Source organism: Carassius auratus, chromosome 10 (assembly GCF_003368295.1).
Source record: "Carassius auratus strain Wakin chromosome 10, ASM336829v1, whole genome shotgun sequence".
Lineage (NCBI taxonomy): Eukaryota > Metazoa > Chordata > Actinopteri > Cypriniformes > Cyprinidae > Carassius > Carassius auratus.
In genome coordinates this window covers 13,600,526-13,616,092 of record NC_039252.1, presented here as the reverse complement: position 1 = coordinate 13,616,092, position 15,567 = coordinate 13,600,526, and the positions used below count along the sequence as shown (strand labels likewise).

At 37.4% G+C, this 15,567-nt stretch overlaps 3 protein-coding genes and 1 long non-coding RNA gene across 6 annotated transcripts in view; 2 read left to right on the top strand and 2 right to left on the bottom strand.

Annotated features, from left to right (window-relative positions):
* The window catches only part of ppm1e (protein phosphatase, Mg2+/Mn2+ dependent, 1E), a 49,654-nt gene extending 43,052 nt beyond the window's left edge, over window positions 1-6,602 (bottom strand). For both annotated transcript variants that reach the window (XM_026273818.1, XM_026273819.1), the window contains exon 1: window positions 6,313-6,602. In XM_026273818.1, coding sequence (XP_026129603.1) covers window positions 6,313-6,494 — 182 coding nt within the window. In that variant the 5' untranslated portion in view covers window positions 6,495-6,602. The remainder of the gene's footprint in view (window positions 1-6,312) is intronic.
* A 2,919-nt stretch (window positions 6,603-9,521) lies between these two features.
* Window positions 9,522-13,276, bottom strand: rad51c (RAD51 paralog C). The gene is made up of 9 exons (XM_026273820.1): window positions 12,776-13,276; window positions 12,411-12,654; window positions 12,115-12,272; window positions 11,796-11,929; window positions 11,553-11,684; window positions 10,884-10,950; window positions 10,742-10,802; window positions 10,106-10,166; window positions 9,522-10,013 (listed from the first exon to the last, which is right to left on the bottom strand). Exons 1-9 carry the CDS (start codon window positions 12,891-12,893, stop codon window positions 9,900-9,902), a joined length of 1,089 nt encoding a protein of 362 aa, XP_026129605.1. The 5' UTR covers window positions 12,894-13,276; the 3' UTR covers window positions 9,522-9,899.
* Window positions 9,941-11,939, top strand: LOC113109927 (uncharacterized). The gene is made up of 4 exons (XR_003293030.1): window positions 9,941-10,047; window positions 10,229-10,426; window positions 11,577-11,706; window positions 11,801-11,939. It is a non-coding gene; the product is annotated as an uncharacterized LOC113109927 (long non-coding RNA).
* Window positions 13,277-13,610: 334 nt separating the features above from the next.
* On the top strand, window positions 13,611-15,497 carry LOC113109924 (autophagy-related protein 101). Of its 2 annotated transcripts, XM_026273817.1 has the most exons (3): window positions 13,611-13,946; window positions 14,164-14,434; window positions 14,877-15,497. In XM_026273817.1, exons 2-3 carry the CDS (start codon window positions 14,183-14,185, stop codon window positions 15,279-15,281), a joined length of 657 nt encoding a protein of 218 aa, XP_026129602.1. In that variant the 5' UTR covers window positions 13,611-13,946; window positions 14,164-14,182; the 3' UTR covers window positions 15,282-15,497. The 2 variants fall into 2 exon arrangements, with proteins under 2 accessions (XP_026129602.1, XP_026129601.1); XM_026273816.1 differs by having other exon boundaries at window positions 13,617-14,434.
* Window positions 15,498-15,567: the final 70 nt, after the last annotated feature.

Here is a 15,567-nt window from a genome sequence, read left to right as displayed (position 1 = left end):
TCAAAAACTAATTGTAATCTTTAGGACATTGACATGTTCAAGGAGTCCTAAAAATGACAAAACAGACAAAAATGAACATCTGTAGACATAGAGCAATAAGTACAAATTATTGCGACAAATAGATAGATAGATAAAAACAAAACACAATCTAATTATTTTAAATGCTACAAGTGTATTTAGGCAAGACAACATTTTAAGTCACATTTTATACTGTTTTTAAATTATGAGCATCTCAAAAACACCCAAAAAAAAAAAAAAACATGTAACAATGTAAAAACTGGGAGAATGAACAGTTGCATTTTTAGTATCAGCCAAAACAAAATGTAAAATAAAAAACAAAACAAAAAAACATTTTGACTATTTACGACTCATTAATTAACTATATTAGTTAACATGAATTAACATTGAAAAATGCTTAAGCATTAGTTTATGTCAATTTTAACATGAGAAGACAATTATTATTAAAATCAAAAGCTGCATCTGGTAATATTATTTAATAGACCTGAGTTGGGATTAAATAAACTAACATTTATTTTTATTAAGAAACAACAACAAATGTTTTAAATACTGTAACAAATGCATCACTCATTGTTAGTTTAGATTAGATAATGCATTAACTAACATTAACTAATGGGACCTTAATGTAAAGTGTTACCAGAAAAAGTTCATGATTACCAATATGGTACCAACCTAGTACCTTACAGTAACATCCGTGATTAATAAAGCAACATATCATGTAATTAGTTTGATTAAAATTGTAAACAGCTTGATATTGATAAATGTAAATAAAAACAAATACAATTATTGTTACAAATATATATTTTGATGGCACACAATAGACGCTTTATGGAGCTTGAAATAAATCTAAATGTGATTATAGCCCTACAAAAGAAAGTCTGGATGTGATCGGAGCGGGAGGGGGCTGGGTGAACGGGCTACAGCGATCATCTGAAGCGCAGCTGCTGTCAGTGCCTGTCTGAAGAGGGACCATACTCTAATGCCATGCCAAGGGCGCCCATGGCCACACTGACCCAGATGAAAAATAGCATCCCTTCATCTAGACAACACCTGGCCACAGATACATTGTCTGCTCCGCATGGAAACAATACACTGACACATCTATTTGTTTTCCTTAATTGTTGGATCGATGTTGTCATGACCAGACATCAGAGAACGATCCGATGCGGATGCTGATCAAACACTGATGATGAAGAATTTATGAGAGGACGGCGGTTAAAGAGACAGTTCAAGCAAAAATTATTTGTACCAAACAAAATGTTGTAAGCTTTTACAAAAAATAAGCATTTCAAGCATTTCAAGCTCCAAAAAGCACTACAGAAATATCATAAATAGGTCAAGAATCCATTCTGAATCCAAAAATATACACAAGCAAGATTATCAGTGAAATCCCATATTATAAAGGTGTTTATGATCCTATTTCTGTGCATTACTTAATATGCATACAATGTGATTCAGTGTTTAAATGTCTTTTCAGAAGCTTACATTCTTCAAAACATTCAACCCTTAATGATAAAAAAGTACAAAAAAAAACAAAAAGGGGAAACTCCTGCCATCACAGATGAGTGAATGCTGCACATGATGCTACAACATGCAAATCCTTCCCTCTGCAACCGATATTTCCTCCATCATTGATTCTATCGTTCATGACACAGCTGTGTGGTGTAGTGTGCCGTTTGTTTCATTACCATAGCCGCTCCCTTGGGCTGTGTGTGTCTGTCGCACGTCTTTTGTGCGTGGGTATGCATGTATGTGTCTGTTTTGTGTAGCTTTGTGTACGTCGCCCATATGTGTGTGGTTTACAGCTGTGAGAGACGGGGGTTTAATGAGCTTTAGGAGAGCGGTCCTCTATCCATTAGTGTCTATCAGGACTCCCCATGGGCTCGGAGGGCCTGCTCCCCACAGGAGGAGGAAACAACCTCCCTTCCCCAACCTCCATTTTTAGCCTCACATTCGCTACACATCCCCATTTATCAGCGCACAACAACTAAACCAGGCTGTTAGATAACGTTGCTGATAACATCATGTTTAATGTCAACTAAAATAGAATGGGTATTCCTGTTTAACTTGATTTTGAATTAAGAGAGAGATAATTAACATACTGCCAAATGAAATGCGTCATATTTAAAATGCTGCTGTTATGCATTTCGTATTGTACTGAGTGACTGAAAGGAAGGGGGGAAATGCTAAATGTAAATAATAATAAGCACTAACCATATATATTTTTAAATATATATTAAAAAAGACAGAATATTTTCAAATTAATTGTTGATGGTGAAGATTAAATTAAACAATTAAATTAAATTAAATTTAGACAGTGATGTTACTTTGAATTCCATCGAACGGTTGCAAGGTAAAAAATTTTATAAAAAGATTTAGACTGTGATGTTACTCTGGATTCCATCATTGACCGGTTGCATGGTAAAATAATTCAAATAAATGAATAAAAAATAGAATTTAGACTGTGATGTTACTTAGAATTCCATCATTGAGTGGCTACAGGGAAATAAAATTAAATTAAATTAAATACACAGCTTAAATACGCTCAATGAAAAATCTGGGTGCCAAAGCAAAGACTGTTGAGGAACAATATATAACAATATTGGAAAACAGACCTTCAAGAAATAAGTTTAAGTGATGAACCTCATGTTTATACGTCTTTCCGAGTCACTATTTCTCTATCGATTGGCTCTTATTCATGAGTTCACGCTTACATATAATTAGCTGAGGTATGGTATACGTATTTGGCGTGCTGTCCGGGGAAGGGCTCCGAGCTCGTGAATGGCCTGAACCTAGAGTACCCCCCATTCCCCGTCTATTTATAAAGTGAACTCGAAGTGAGGAGATGGGGTGGAGAAAGGATGCTGATAAACCGTCAATAGATAAAGGTAAGTTACTGATATTTATACTATGGTATTTATTGATTGTGGTCCACCTGTGTTGATTAGGCTAAGTATCTGACGCGCTCCTCCCGAATCTTGTTACTAAAACATAATTTAAATGTCACCCTGCATTCTTCCTAAGTCAGAAATGTCACGCCACTGGTAGGTTGCCACCATCATCAGAGCTCTGGATTTGTAACTAAGCTTATTCACCGTGCAATCACCAACCTCCCCTATCAATTTTTACTTCTCTTTTTCTTCTTCTCCTTTCCACACATACACACGCAGCCACCCTTTCCTCCACTCTAGAGGGAGCAGAACAAAGGGGATCTCCACTTTTCTCCTAGGACTATTATTAGATCTTCAACCCAGCGACAAAATAATCACACGTTCAGCTGAATCACCACGCAGGCAGCGGAAGCTTCAGTCCCGAAGTATGCGAAGTGAGCAAGCCTCCGTTTAGAATAAAAATAAACTGATGTGGCTAGATGATACATTACTCTGGAACATAAATGTGTGAAATAAGGCATATAAACCACTTTAACTGTGGTTTGACAATAAAATAATTGCGCATTCCAGCACCAAAGGGTTAAATCAATCTTTTTCACTTTAAGGTCACTGTCAGACAAATGGTTGACATCCATCCACCTCAGGCGAAATGACCATATAACACTCTCCTGGGGATCAGATATTAGTCAGCGTCAGTAGCCTAGAATAAACCTTCACATCGGAGTGTCTTCACAGAAATTGGTATATTGAGCACTGCAAAAATCTGAATGGGGAAATAGCTCTGTGATTCCCCATAAAGACTGTATTTGTGCGTTTGTTTGTGCCAGAGCAAAAGGGATTCTCCACAGCAGGCCGTGGCAGCCTGTTGCTGACATTTGAATGAAATTCAAACACAGAAAACAATAACCTCTTTGTGAGGTGGTCAGAGTGTGTCAGATACAAACACAGTGTAGATCTGTATAGGCTGGTCCAAATATGAGCTGGTTGAGCAAATGCATTAAAGGACATATCCAAATATTATCTGAGGACGTCGTGTGCTTTAGAACCCCCCCCCCCCCCCCCACACCACCACATCTGAATTTCGAATGGCGCATTTGCACAGGACAAGCAAAGCCTGTGATTTTACTCAAATTTACTGACTTGTTTCCTGGATATTATGTAGGCTTTGCGTAACATTACATATAGTAAACAGAAGAATCTTCCTGCTATACATGTCATCCATCTCCATCTGACCATTCTTTTGTTTTTGCTCTACTGACTGTTTTTAGCTTTCTCTTTGGCAAATGATGTAGTAGTATGGTGTATAGGGATATAACCCAGCACCCAAAATACTATCAAAACAGAGCCGTTGTTAACTGACAAGCTGCGCACTTGTCAGTTATCATCGGCTCTGTGCAGTAACAGCAGCTCTATGTGAAATCATGCACCTGATGGAGTTTACCACTGATTAGAGAGCAGGCTTTACTGACGAGATGCGCATTAATTATCGGCCGATATTTATCGTGCAACCCACTAAAAATGCACACAGGAAACATAAAGCTTGAAAAAATAATACACAACCCTGCCAAATCACAGAGATGCTGATTCGCACAGGACTAATATTATCACAGGACGAGTTCAGCCAAATATTCTAGGTAATTTGCAATTTTTGGAATTTTAACTTCACAAATTTGGGATTCACACAGGATTAAGATAAGGATTAAGACAAGCGTCACAATTATTACAATTGACTAGAGGTCAAAAGGTTATACTCATCATGTGCGAATAAGGAGCTATTGATTGAGCACGAATCTTAATATTCTTATAAACAGCATTTAATAGTACACAGATTATCATGTCCAATAAAATTAAGAATATTCATATTAATGTTGAATGAAATTTTGGATATTTAAATTTAATATCTAACAATATTCAAATGCATATCACTCTAAAAATATGCACAATACTGAGATTATAATCAATGTCTAATCAATCAATAATTACTTCATATGTAAAAAAAATTAATATTCTAAATATTCTGTTAATAATCAATGCCCGACAACATTCAGAATATTCAAATTATATTCAGTTTCTAACAATTCTCGGAATATTCTCTACTCTTCTAGAAAAACACGTGCAGGGAAAAAGTAACCACATATGCAAAATATATATTAGTCACAAAATGGATACAGACGAGGTTTAAACTTAAAAAAAAATGAAACGTGAGAAATCAATAAAGCACAGCAGAAACATCCTGATTCTGGAAGTGTGCAGCTATTTGCGCAGCCATTTATCACTTGAGCCATTAGATTTGTATGTATGAGTATTTAATGCTCATAAAGATTCTGCATGGTTTGAATGGGCTATTTATAGCAACCCAATGACGTTGTTTATCAAACGTAACCCCTTCCCACAGATCTCGCCCAGAATCCAAAACACCGCGAGACCACACTGCTCTCTTCACTACACTAGGACAAGGCTGTTCGCGATGAATGTATAGACAGGTGTGTCGCAGCATATGGCGATGGCACACACAGCTGCCGACATCTTGAGAGAAAAAGGTAACGGTGTGCATGAAACATGCATGGAATCAAAAGCAGTCGTGCTCTGTTATATAATCGTCTTGATACAGACGACGTGGATGCTGTATGCTCGCTCACATTACGATCTGATAAGCATGCACTCGTGTCAGATCAAAAAATATTGATAATTTATCACAAAGGAAATGTTAGCGTCAGAATTATTATAATGAAGCGCTGCGTAAATGTGGGGAATACAGGAGCTCGTCCCCCATCAGAGGACTACAGGGGTCATTGGAGAACGGAGGGTGTAGCCTATTCAGAAAAAAATTAAATGGACTACAATATGGACTGGAAAATCTGCTTGCATTTGTACTAAAATAGCCTATATGAAAAATGTATTTCATATCAGAATGACTGTAATAGTAGTCTTTTTTTTCTTTTCTTTTTTCTAGCATTGTAATAATATCAATAATATAATGAAACAATATAGTAATAATACAAATATTAAAATTAGTGTCACACCTGTGGACGATATCCTGGCGGAGCACATGAACTACTACCAATCTGAAAACGCTCATATTGTTTTGTTTTAAGTGGCCAGACCTAAACTTTACGCACGTTGAAATTGTACGATACATTTTTGAGCTGTTAAATTAAGTTCCCTAAACGACATGATGAAACATTGTGCTTCTCACGCACAAACACGCAGATAACTGCAGGTTAATTCAGCTGCATGAACACCGGAGCAGGAATTAGTTTCCTTTTGTCCTTCGTCCCTCACGTTTTTACCCTTGAGCTCTTTAATGTTTACAAACTTAATGCCATATAACACGCGGTATAAAACCGCTACACGCACATAGTGAGTAAAACAAATGAAACGCGAAGGTGCACCGGTACTTAACTATTTACACAGGTGCTGGAGACACAGGTCGAGACATTCCCCCTCCACCTCGTCCTCCGAGATCAGGTCCGTCAAGGGGCGCATCGGTAGAGGTACGTCCTCCTGGAGAGGTGGCCTCATCTCCCGCAAGAAGAGCTCCAAGAACCTCTTGAATGTTTTCTCCTCGTTGGCAGAGCTGGCCATCGCTTCTCATTCCTGGAGAGACTAGAGACAGCTGGAGCCGGGCAAGAAGTCTACACTACTTTGAATCATAGGCTGGAGGCAGCGACTCTGTAGTCGCGCGAGTTGGGGAGGGCGCGCGCTCGTGTGAACGGAGAGGGATTCGCGCAACAGACGTGCGTGACGTCAAACGGGGGCGGGGCATGGAGAGGAGGGCGGCGAATTAACCTTACAATTAACCCATTTGATTCCATATATTTGTGACGGAAATGTATCCTACTATTGACTTTAAAGGGTCTAAACTGATGATGCAGCCTGTTTTTCACAGAACGCTTAATTTACATGGGGTAAATAGTCACGTGACACGAGTGGCTTCATTCCTGTATGTCAAAACTATTTTATATAAAGTATCTTAACCTTATCTAGTTATTTTAATACATTTTGTATTTTTAAAAACGTAATTAAAGCTTAAATAATTCAAACAATAGGTATTCCAAAACCTCGGTTTTTTTTCCCATTCATATTTTTATCATTTAGTCATTTTACCTTTTTACATTTCGTATGCAATTTAGTCATTTTTGCGTGGGGGTTGTCTGTATTTTTAATGCGCAAAAAAAGGATCTGTATATTGGGGGAAAGAACATGAAAAAGTATGCTACGGGCACGTTTCGGACTATATTTAAAACAGTCATAGTGTGAGAATATACATTTTTGGTATAAATAACTTTCCAGTAGACGCAGGTCCGTCATGCGCGCTACATCAATGTCGTTGCTGCGTGAAAGTATGACGTCTGCAAAACCCAAAACCCATGTGACGTAACCAGAATATGCTTCGTGTTTAATGCTGGATTTGGACTTGTCGGCATTTTTAAGACCTAATTTGTCACAACTTCGAGTAAGTTTCGACGTTATCTAGCTGTTTAAACGGATCATATAACCTTTTTCTGCCAATGCTAAAATGATTAGCCAAGTGAATATTCTTAATGGCCCCAATATCAATGTATTCAAAACTGTCACTAGAAATCTATGGTGGCTAGGCCTCAGAAATTTGATGCACATTAGGGTATTATTAAAATCTAATTAGGCAATTATACTAGTAGCCTAATCTATTGAGAGACTGATTCAGACGCCGTATGAAACAATTATATTTAATCGTTTAATCGAAACGGCCACGGTTTACTTCGACAGAGCTCTTAGAGAAAATGTTTATGAGTGAGAAAACTCGGTAAGTGTTGTTCTGTGTGCCTGTATATAGGACATCAGAGCTTAAGCTAAAAATAACAAGTGTTGTAGATTTCACATCATTGCTGGGAATTAACTGTTCCGCTCCCAGGCTTAGTTCAGCGGTGGGTTGCCAGAAATTTAACCCTTAACATTAAAATGACAGAAAAAAAAACTAAAAGCTTCTTACATGGCTTAAAAGATATCCTATATTTACTGTGGTTTTAGGACATGCCTTGTTAGTTCAGCCAGGGCTGCTAGATCCTATTAAAGCAAAATTAACCCTTTCAAGAATGCATCAGCCTAATTAATTTTCTAACAAAATATAGAAGCTATAGTTAGGCACATATAGTCATCTACTGCTGAGACAAAAAATGACAGAAAAAAACACCTGAAAATATATTTAACTGCTGGTTGGGGATCCCATATTTGCTATAAGTTCACACTATTGATACTGAGGGATGCCAGATACTATCATTAACCATTAAAATGACAGGAAAAAATCTAAAAGCTTCTAACACAGTTTGAAGGATTATTTGTTTTAGAACATGTTCGTTAAAAGGCAAAATTAACCCTTTCATTAATGTACGGTTGTATTTTCACACAACATATTACGGTTAGACAACTACAGCTATTTCAGAGGAATTCAAATGACAGAAATAGAGCTCAGATTTTTCATTATAAAAATGACAGAGGGTCTTTGATAATATCCAACACCGTATTAATGCTTTCAAAATTGTAGGGTAACCACAGTTCCTGGCAAAATATCATAGTTACCACAGCTATTGCTAGGTAACGAAAATGACAGAAAAATTATGAAAGCTTTTGAAGTGAGTAATGACAACGGTATTTCTAAACTGGTTACCATGGTGCATATTTGTAAAGAACAACAAAGTGTAGCCTTGCCTGTATAGAGCAATCTGAAACTGTATTCATAGTCAGCTAGTCTAACCTGTCATATTCATCTTCAAAATTATAAGTCTTAAGGTTAAGCGAGGTGTGATGCAGTGACCCAGGATGACAGTTGCACAGCAGTGTAGGAATACCTAGTGTACCTTCCTCCTCACCTGAGAAAGCCTGAGGCCAAGAGCCTGTTAGGACACATCCAGACAGTCACCCATCTTAAACCAGCCATGACAAATGATGTAATCCTATTAGTCCAGCACTCTGTCACAAGCAGTTCTTCAATCATGATCTGTTCATGTGTCTAACACAGAGGTTAAAAACATCAAGTACCCAATGTCCCCTTCTTCCCACATGAACATAAAGCATTTAAGTCTGTTCTTCGGCCGGGTGTCTCAACTATCCATTGCCAGCCAAGGAAATATGAGGTGAAGTGCTCATATTTTATCTTTGTGCTGATGTAATGCTGGCTTCCCAGTGTATAATTCAATTAGAGCGATGAACCTCACACATATACGCTGGGAGTGAATGAACCTGGATGATATACTGATATTGAACCCGCACAATCTGCGGCTAAGTTATTAATGTTACTTGGAGGTGAATGTGAGCGGTAAACTCTTTATCTCTATACTGTCACTCACGCATCAATCATGGCAGAAAGTCATTCTGATGCGACCTGTGCAACACAATGTACACAACAAAACCTTCTCACTGGGTTCATTAGGGCCAAATTATTCAATACACTATTACAAATTGAGTTAATTGCATATTATGGCACAAAGTCTGGGTTTGTGTGAATTAGGTGACATGATTAACGACTGACGATTGTCCATTAGTTTGACTTATCACTAGCACTTGAAGCGGCACAAAAACAATTTTGCATTTATTATATACAGAATATTATCCAAGTAAAGTGTTGGAGAATAATGAACACCAAGAATAGCTTTTAATATTTGTATAAATGTATGATCTTTAACCTGGTCCATCAACCAGTTTAAGTTGGAAAGTTTTGGTCACTTTGGAATAGGTGTGCATTTTCTGTGTTTCCACATGAATTGTAACATTCTCGGATTGTCTGGTGAGAAATATTGGATACACTTATTAATCCACTAATACCAAAAACAATCAATATACTGTAATTTATTCAATAATAATCCAAGAACTAACCCTCCCTTGTTGTGCTTTTATATAATATATACATTTTTGTGCATTCCTGCTATGATGCTTTCTTTTTCTCTCAGCACATTTTGAGTTTTGAAGTGGCGTCCTACAGCTTTTAAAAGCAACCTGGTCTGCAATACATCCTCAAGACAGATCCTCCATTCGAGGGCGTTTGCTGTGGTTTCCTGAAGGACATGAGACTGCAGACGAAGCAGGAGTAGGTCTGGGTTCATCTGGGGCATCCCTAAAACCCTGGAGCTGTGTGAGATCACAAATATATATAGAGAGAAATGTAAGGAAATATATATGCATGTATATTTTCCTCATATCTTCCCCACTGTTAAACTTACTGTGATTTGATATTGGATTGTGGCTTCCATTTGACTTGGAGACTTGTACAGGGAGGCAAGCCTAAACACAGAGTGAACAGGGGAGAAATGCATAAAATGACCTGTTTTTTTTTTCCATTGCAGAGTGCACATTCTCTGCCTCTCTGACCTTGTCGGCTCGGTTTAAAAAGCAAGAGGGTCTGCGGCAATTCAAATGCAGGGAGGCTGAACTGTACAGCCAGCGGGAAGACCTTCAACTTTATGGCAAGAGACGAGAAAGCATGATGGAGATGCTCTCTGTGCATCTCTACTGCCTGCTGCTACAGAGTAATAGACTGGCAGGTATGCAGAATGCATTATGAATCAGGTCTGGCTACAAAAGGCAAAGCAAGCTACTTGTTTAAAGTGATTCATTCCATCACCCACGGAGGTGAAGGGTAAAGAGTTTATGCAACATACTCTCGCTCTCTCTCTCTCTCTCTCTCTCTCCAGAAAATACATTTGGCTGAGAACCTCACAGATGTTAGCTTCTATTTTCTAAAGCCAGTTTTTGCTGTGTCAGGACAGGTTGAGTGAACTTAAAAGACTTAATCCAGCAACAACAAAAAAACAAACACCTTCCCACACAATTAGCAAATTAAAAGTGTTTGTGTTTACCTTCGCAGTCCCTCCCAGTGCAGGATGAGCCTCTGCGTCGCAGCATGACCCCAACTCTCACCTGAAGTGTGAATTTTAATTGTTATTACGTTGATGAATATGTTAAAGAAAATACACTGAATGAATATCTGCTATGTCTTACCTAATGCAGGAACCAGCTTAGATTGGCCATTTGAAACTCTTGTCGTCATCTGATTGGTCAAAACAACCTAAGACCACATGGAAACCAAATTTAGTTATTTTTATTAATATATATATATATATATATATATATATATATATATATATATATATTTCTTTATTTATGAACATAGATAGAGAGATAGACGAGCATTATTTTAGTATTATTGATATGCTATTACAGTTCTTGTAAATATTTTAAATTAGATTTTAATTATATAATTTCAGTTTTTACTTCAATTTTAAAGTTTCTTTTGCATTTTGTATATATTTTTATTAAATGTTTTTATGCCTATATAATTTTTATAATTTATAATTTTTTTATTTAATTTGAGTTATTTGGTACTTTAAATAAATTACAAGGTAAATTAAATGAAAATGAAAAATATTTTTTTTATTTAATTATTATTAATTTACCCAAATGTGAGTATTCTACAAAAAAATAATGAATTAAATATATCCTTATCAAACATCCTGACAGACACACACACTGTCACACAAACATATAATATTAAATATTAGATATTTTTATTTAACCAAATATAAATATTCTGCAAAAAAAAAATTTGTTTTAAATTGATTTGTCTGCTATTCATTATTCTTTGTTACAATAGTAAGATTTACTGAGTACCGCTAAACTATGTTGTGTTGCTAGTTGGATGAGCTGCTGGGCAAGGCCATTTAGGAGACGAGTCCTCTGAGAAAGATCCTCAAAGTCATGCCGGAATGGGAAGGCGATGCTGTCAATCACTACCAACCTCACCTGTGATTGGATGATACAACATGTAATATATAAGGATGTAATTAGCAGTACAGTAATATCACATTGCTGAACGAGATGTCCTTAGCAGCAGTCCTGATTATTCATTTTCACCTCAGGATGCTCAGAAAGGAAGTCAGGTAGGAGGTAAACCTCAGCTAACAGCTCTACATAGTCATGGCAACGGACCAAGAAGAGACTTGAGAGGATCTTCTCGACAGTAAGTTCCTCTAAAGCCTGTCTCTGTTCTAAGAGGAAAAGCAAAGACAGATTATTTGACAATTATACATTTTGTGTTTCAAAAATGAATTCAAATGTGCATGAAACTACAGGTAAAGTTGAAAAATATTAGGTCTGAAGCGCTCATAAAGCATTTTATTTTTCTAAACGTACATTTAGACATCCCAACTTAGCTTAAATACTCAAATCAGACCTGTATCCTCTGCCAGGAGGGTGCAGTGCTGCACGACTGCCTCTGCCATATCAACAACCCGCTGCACTAAGAAACTCCCTTCTGTGTCTATATACAGTGCCTTTCCTCCCAGACCTCCAAAGCACACAGGAATCTGGACGTCCACAGCAAGCTGCATGCTTTAAAAGAAAAAAAGGAAAAAAAAACATCTATTCTGCTTTAAGGCACATAGCACTTTTTGAAATATGTGCCACATATTAGCAAGACATTTGAATTTAAGATGCACTATACATTTTATAATCCATTTCCTTCCATACCAAAGTTGAGTCTTTCCAACACCAGGGGCCCCGCAGATCTCAGTGGTCTTTCCCACAGGCACGCCCCCTCCTAGGGCATCATCCAGGGCTGAGCAGAACGTCACAATGCTCCCCAGAGCCTGCTCCTGGTGCAGGAGATCCAGAGCTGTTAGGCTCTCTGTTGCTGCTCTCTGCTGGTGAGGCTGGCCATCATCCCTCAACATCTGCAACACCTCCACTGCCTCCTCCTGTGAAATACCTGCCTCTGTGAGCGAAACAAGCACAGATATAACAAAAATGTGATTCAGTTGAACCTTTCTAGTAAACTGTGATCATTTTGAGGCGGTACGAAAAAGTACTTTTGTGCTATTTTCATAAATAAATACCTTTGCAGAGCTGAAGAGGACGCATGTCAATCAAATCTGACGCCACTTGGAAACCCGCGTTGATGAGCTTCACCTTCACCGAGGGCGCCAGAGGGAGGCTGGGCACAGTCCTCTGCATCTTACTGACACGGACGAGCACCCGGCTAAAATTACGTTTTACACACGGTTGTCGGTTCTATGCCAGTTTAGGACAAATGACAACAAATTCTAGCCATTCGAAAATATCTTCCTTTAGGAGGACACACTTAAAATCACTCTTTGAAGAATTTACTATCGAAAGAATATTTTTATGAAATCAAAATATAAACATATGAGGACTTCTGTTTCTTCATGTATTTTCCTTCCCTTTGATACTCCCTCCAAAACAAGAAACGATGTGGAATGTGGAAAAGTCTCTTCAAAATAAAAGTCCCAAGACGACGTCAATGACGCATTTTAGTATACGATTATATTCCGTTTATTTATTGCATGTAAGATGCAGTGTTGGGGAGTACTCCCACTGTTGGGGAGTAATTTACAATAGTAAATATTATATGTAATAAAATTATTCGTATTGTCTCTAAGTATATAATAGTAATAAAATTTAATAATAATAATAAATAGAGCCATTCTCTATTTATTATTATTATTAAATTGTATTACTATTATATACTTAGAGACAATACGAATAATTTTATTACATATAATATTTACTATTGTCATAAATAATCGTTGTTTTATTTTACTTATTTATATACACTACACTACTACTATACACTACTACTACGTATGCTTTAATTGTTGTTTGCATTTATTGTAATGTAACTCACTTTGTAAAATGCCGGTGATTATATACATTTCTCTTGGTATTATTTATGTTATGCATGCAATGATAATAAAAATAACGAAAGTTCACAAGTACATAGCAAATACATTTTATCGCTACTAATTCAATCTTATCCATTGAATCTTGCTAGCAAGATACTTTCAGTCCAGTTCTTACTAAATAATGTTCCACTACTGAGCCTGCTGTTTTATCTCGAAAACATGATGTCATGTGAAACAACCACTGCGAATATTACAACGCCAAACTGCACTGTCCCTTATCCCGTCCTGTACAGCTGATGCGTGTTTACAAAACAGAAGCACTCCATTGCAAGAAAAAAATGTACTTCGACATTTCGTACGTAAGGTAACATGATATATAAACGCCATATAGCAGTTTAAATCGTAATTATATTGTAAAGTCGGTATTTTATTGTGAGTTGTTTCAGTCAGTCAGAAGTGGCGTAGCAAAAGCTCTTTTTAGAAGTCGCCGAATGTGTTTGGATAACGTTACGTGCCTCTTCGACACAACTGAGCTCAGTTCAACATATAATTCTTACGTCTTTTTGATTGAATAACTGTAGAAGCTTATTATAGACCATCATGAACTGTCGGTCAGAAGTCCTGGAGGTGTCAGTGGAGGGCAGGCAGGTGGACGAGGCCATGCTGGCCGTCCTGCACACGATCCTCCTGCAACGCAGCACTGGGAAATTTCACTATAAGAAAGAGGGCACGTACTCCATCGGCACGGTGGGAACTCAAGACGTGGACTGCGACTTCATCGACTTCACATTCGTGCGAGTGTCTTCTGATGAGCTGGACAGGGTTATCAGGAAAGCGGTAGCCGAGTTTAAGGTGCCTCTGATCCCATTATTTCATATAAGAGATATATTTGAATAGATTATTAGGCTCTGTTTGGATATTGTACCTTGGTAGTACCATAATAGAGAGAGAGAGAGAGACATTGAGCCAAAAACTCATCACCCAACACCAGTTACTTAATTTAAATATTTTTTGTGCAAACTATGTATAACAGAAGATTACTGGAAAAACAAATATGTACATACATAGTATATGTACACTATATGGAAAGAAAGTACAATTATTATATAAAAAAATACACTATACTTGATTAAGAGCAAAAAAACAAACAATAAAACACAACCATAATAATATAAAAATAAAACACTGAATAATAATAAAATTTTTCACCTAATTAATTAATATCCCAGACCTTTCAATAATGTAGCAACATTCTTACATGTTAACCTGTAACCACAAACTTATTTCTACCCAGGATGCTCTTGGTAACTCTGGGAGTGATGGCATGGGTCAGATCTCATTGGAGTTCTACCAGAAGAAGAAGTCACGCTGGCCCTTTTCAGACGAATGCATCCCGTGGGAGGTCTGGAGCATCAAGGTGAACGTGGTGAACCTGGCCAACGAACAGGAGCGTCAGATCTGCAGGGAGAAGGTTGGCGAGAAGCTCGGCGAGAAAGTCATCAACATCGTGGAGGTAATCAACCGGCACGACTACCTTCCCAAGATGCCCACCCAGTCGGAAGTGGACAATGTGTTCGATACGAGTTTGAAAGACGTTCAGCCGTATCTGTACAAGATCACGTACCAGATCACTGATTCTCTGGGCACGTCAGTGAGCACGACCATGAGGAGGCTGATCAAAGATACGCTGGCATTGTAAAGGGACAGTGAAACTGCTGAATCCCAGATGCTTCTTGGATGTTTATGAGGATCGTGTAAAAATAGAAAATCACATACATTGTCCCTGAATGGGATTTACACTTTCCCTGTATAATAATGGTATCCACTATCTTTATATCAAATAATTCAAGCAAGAATATTATTGTTACTTGTTTTGTTTTTGTTTTTTAAATAAAATCTAATTATGTTACCTGAATTATATTGTTCGGAATTAATTTGTCTGAATTTACGCTTGCCTGATAAACATTAATTTAAAGTTACCTTTC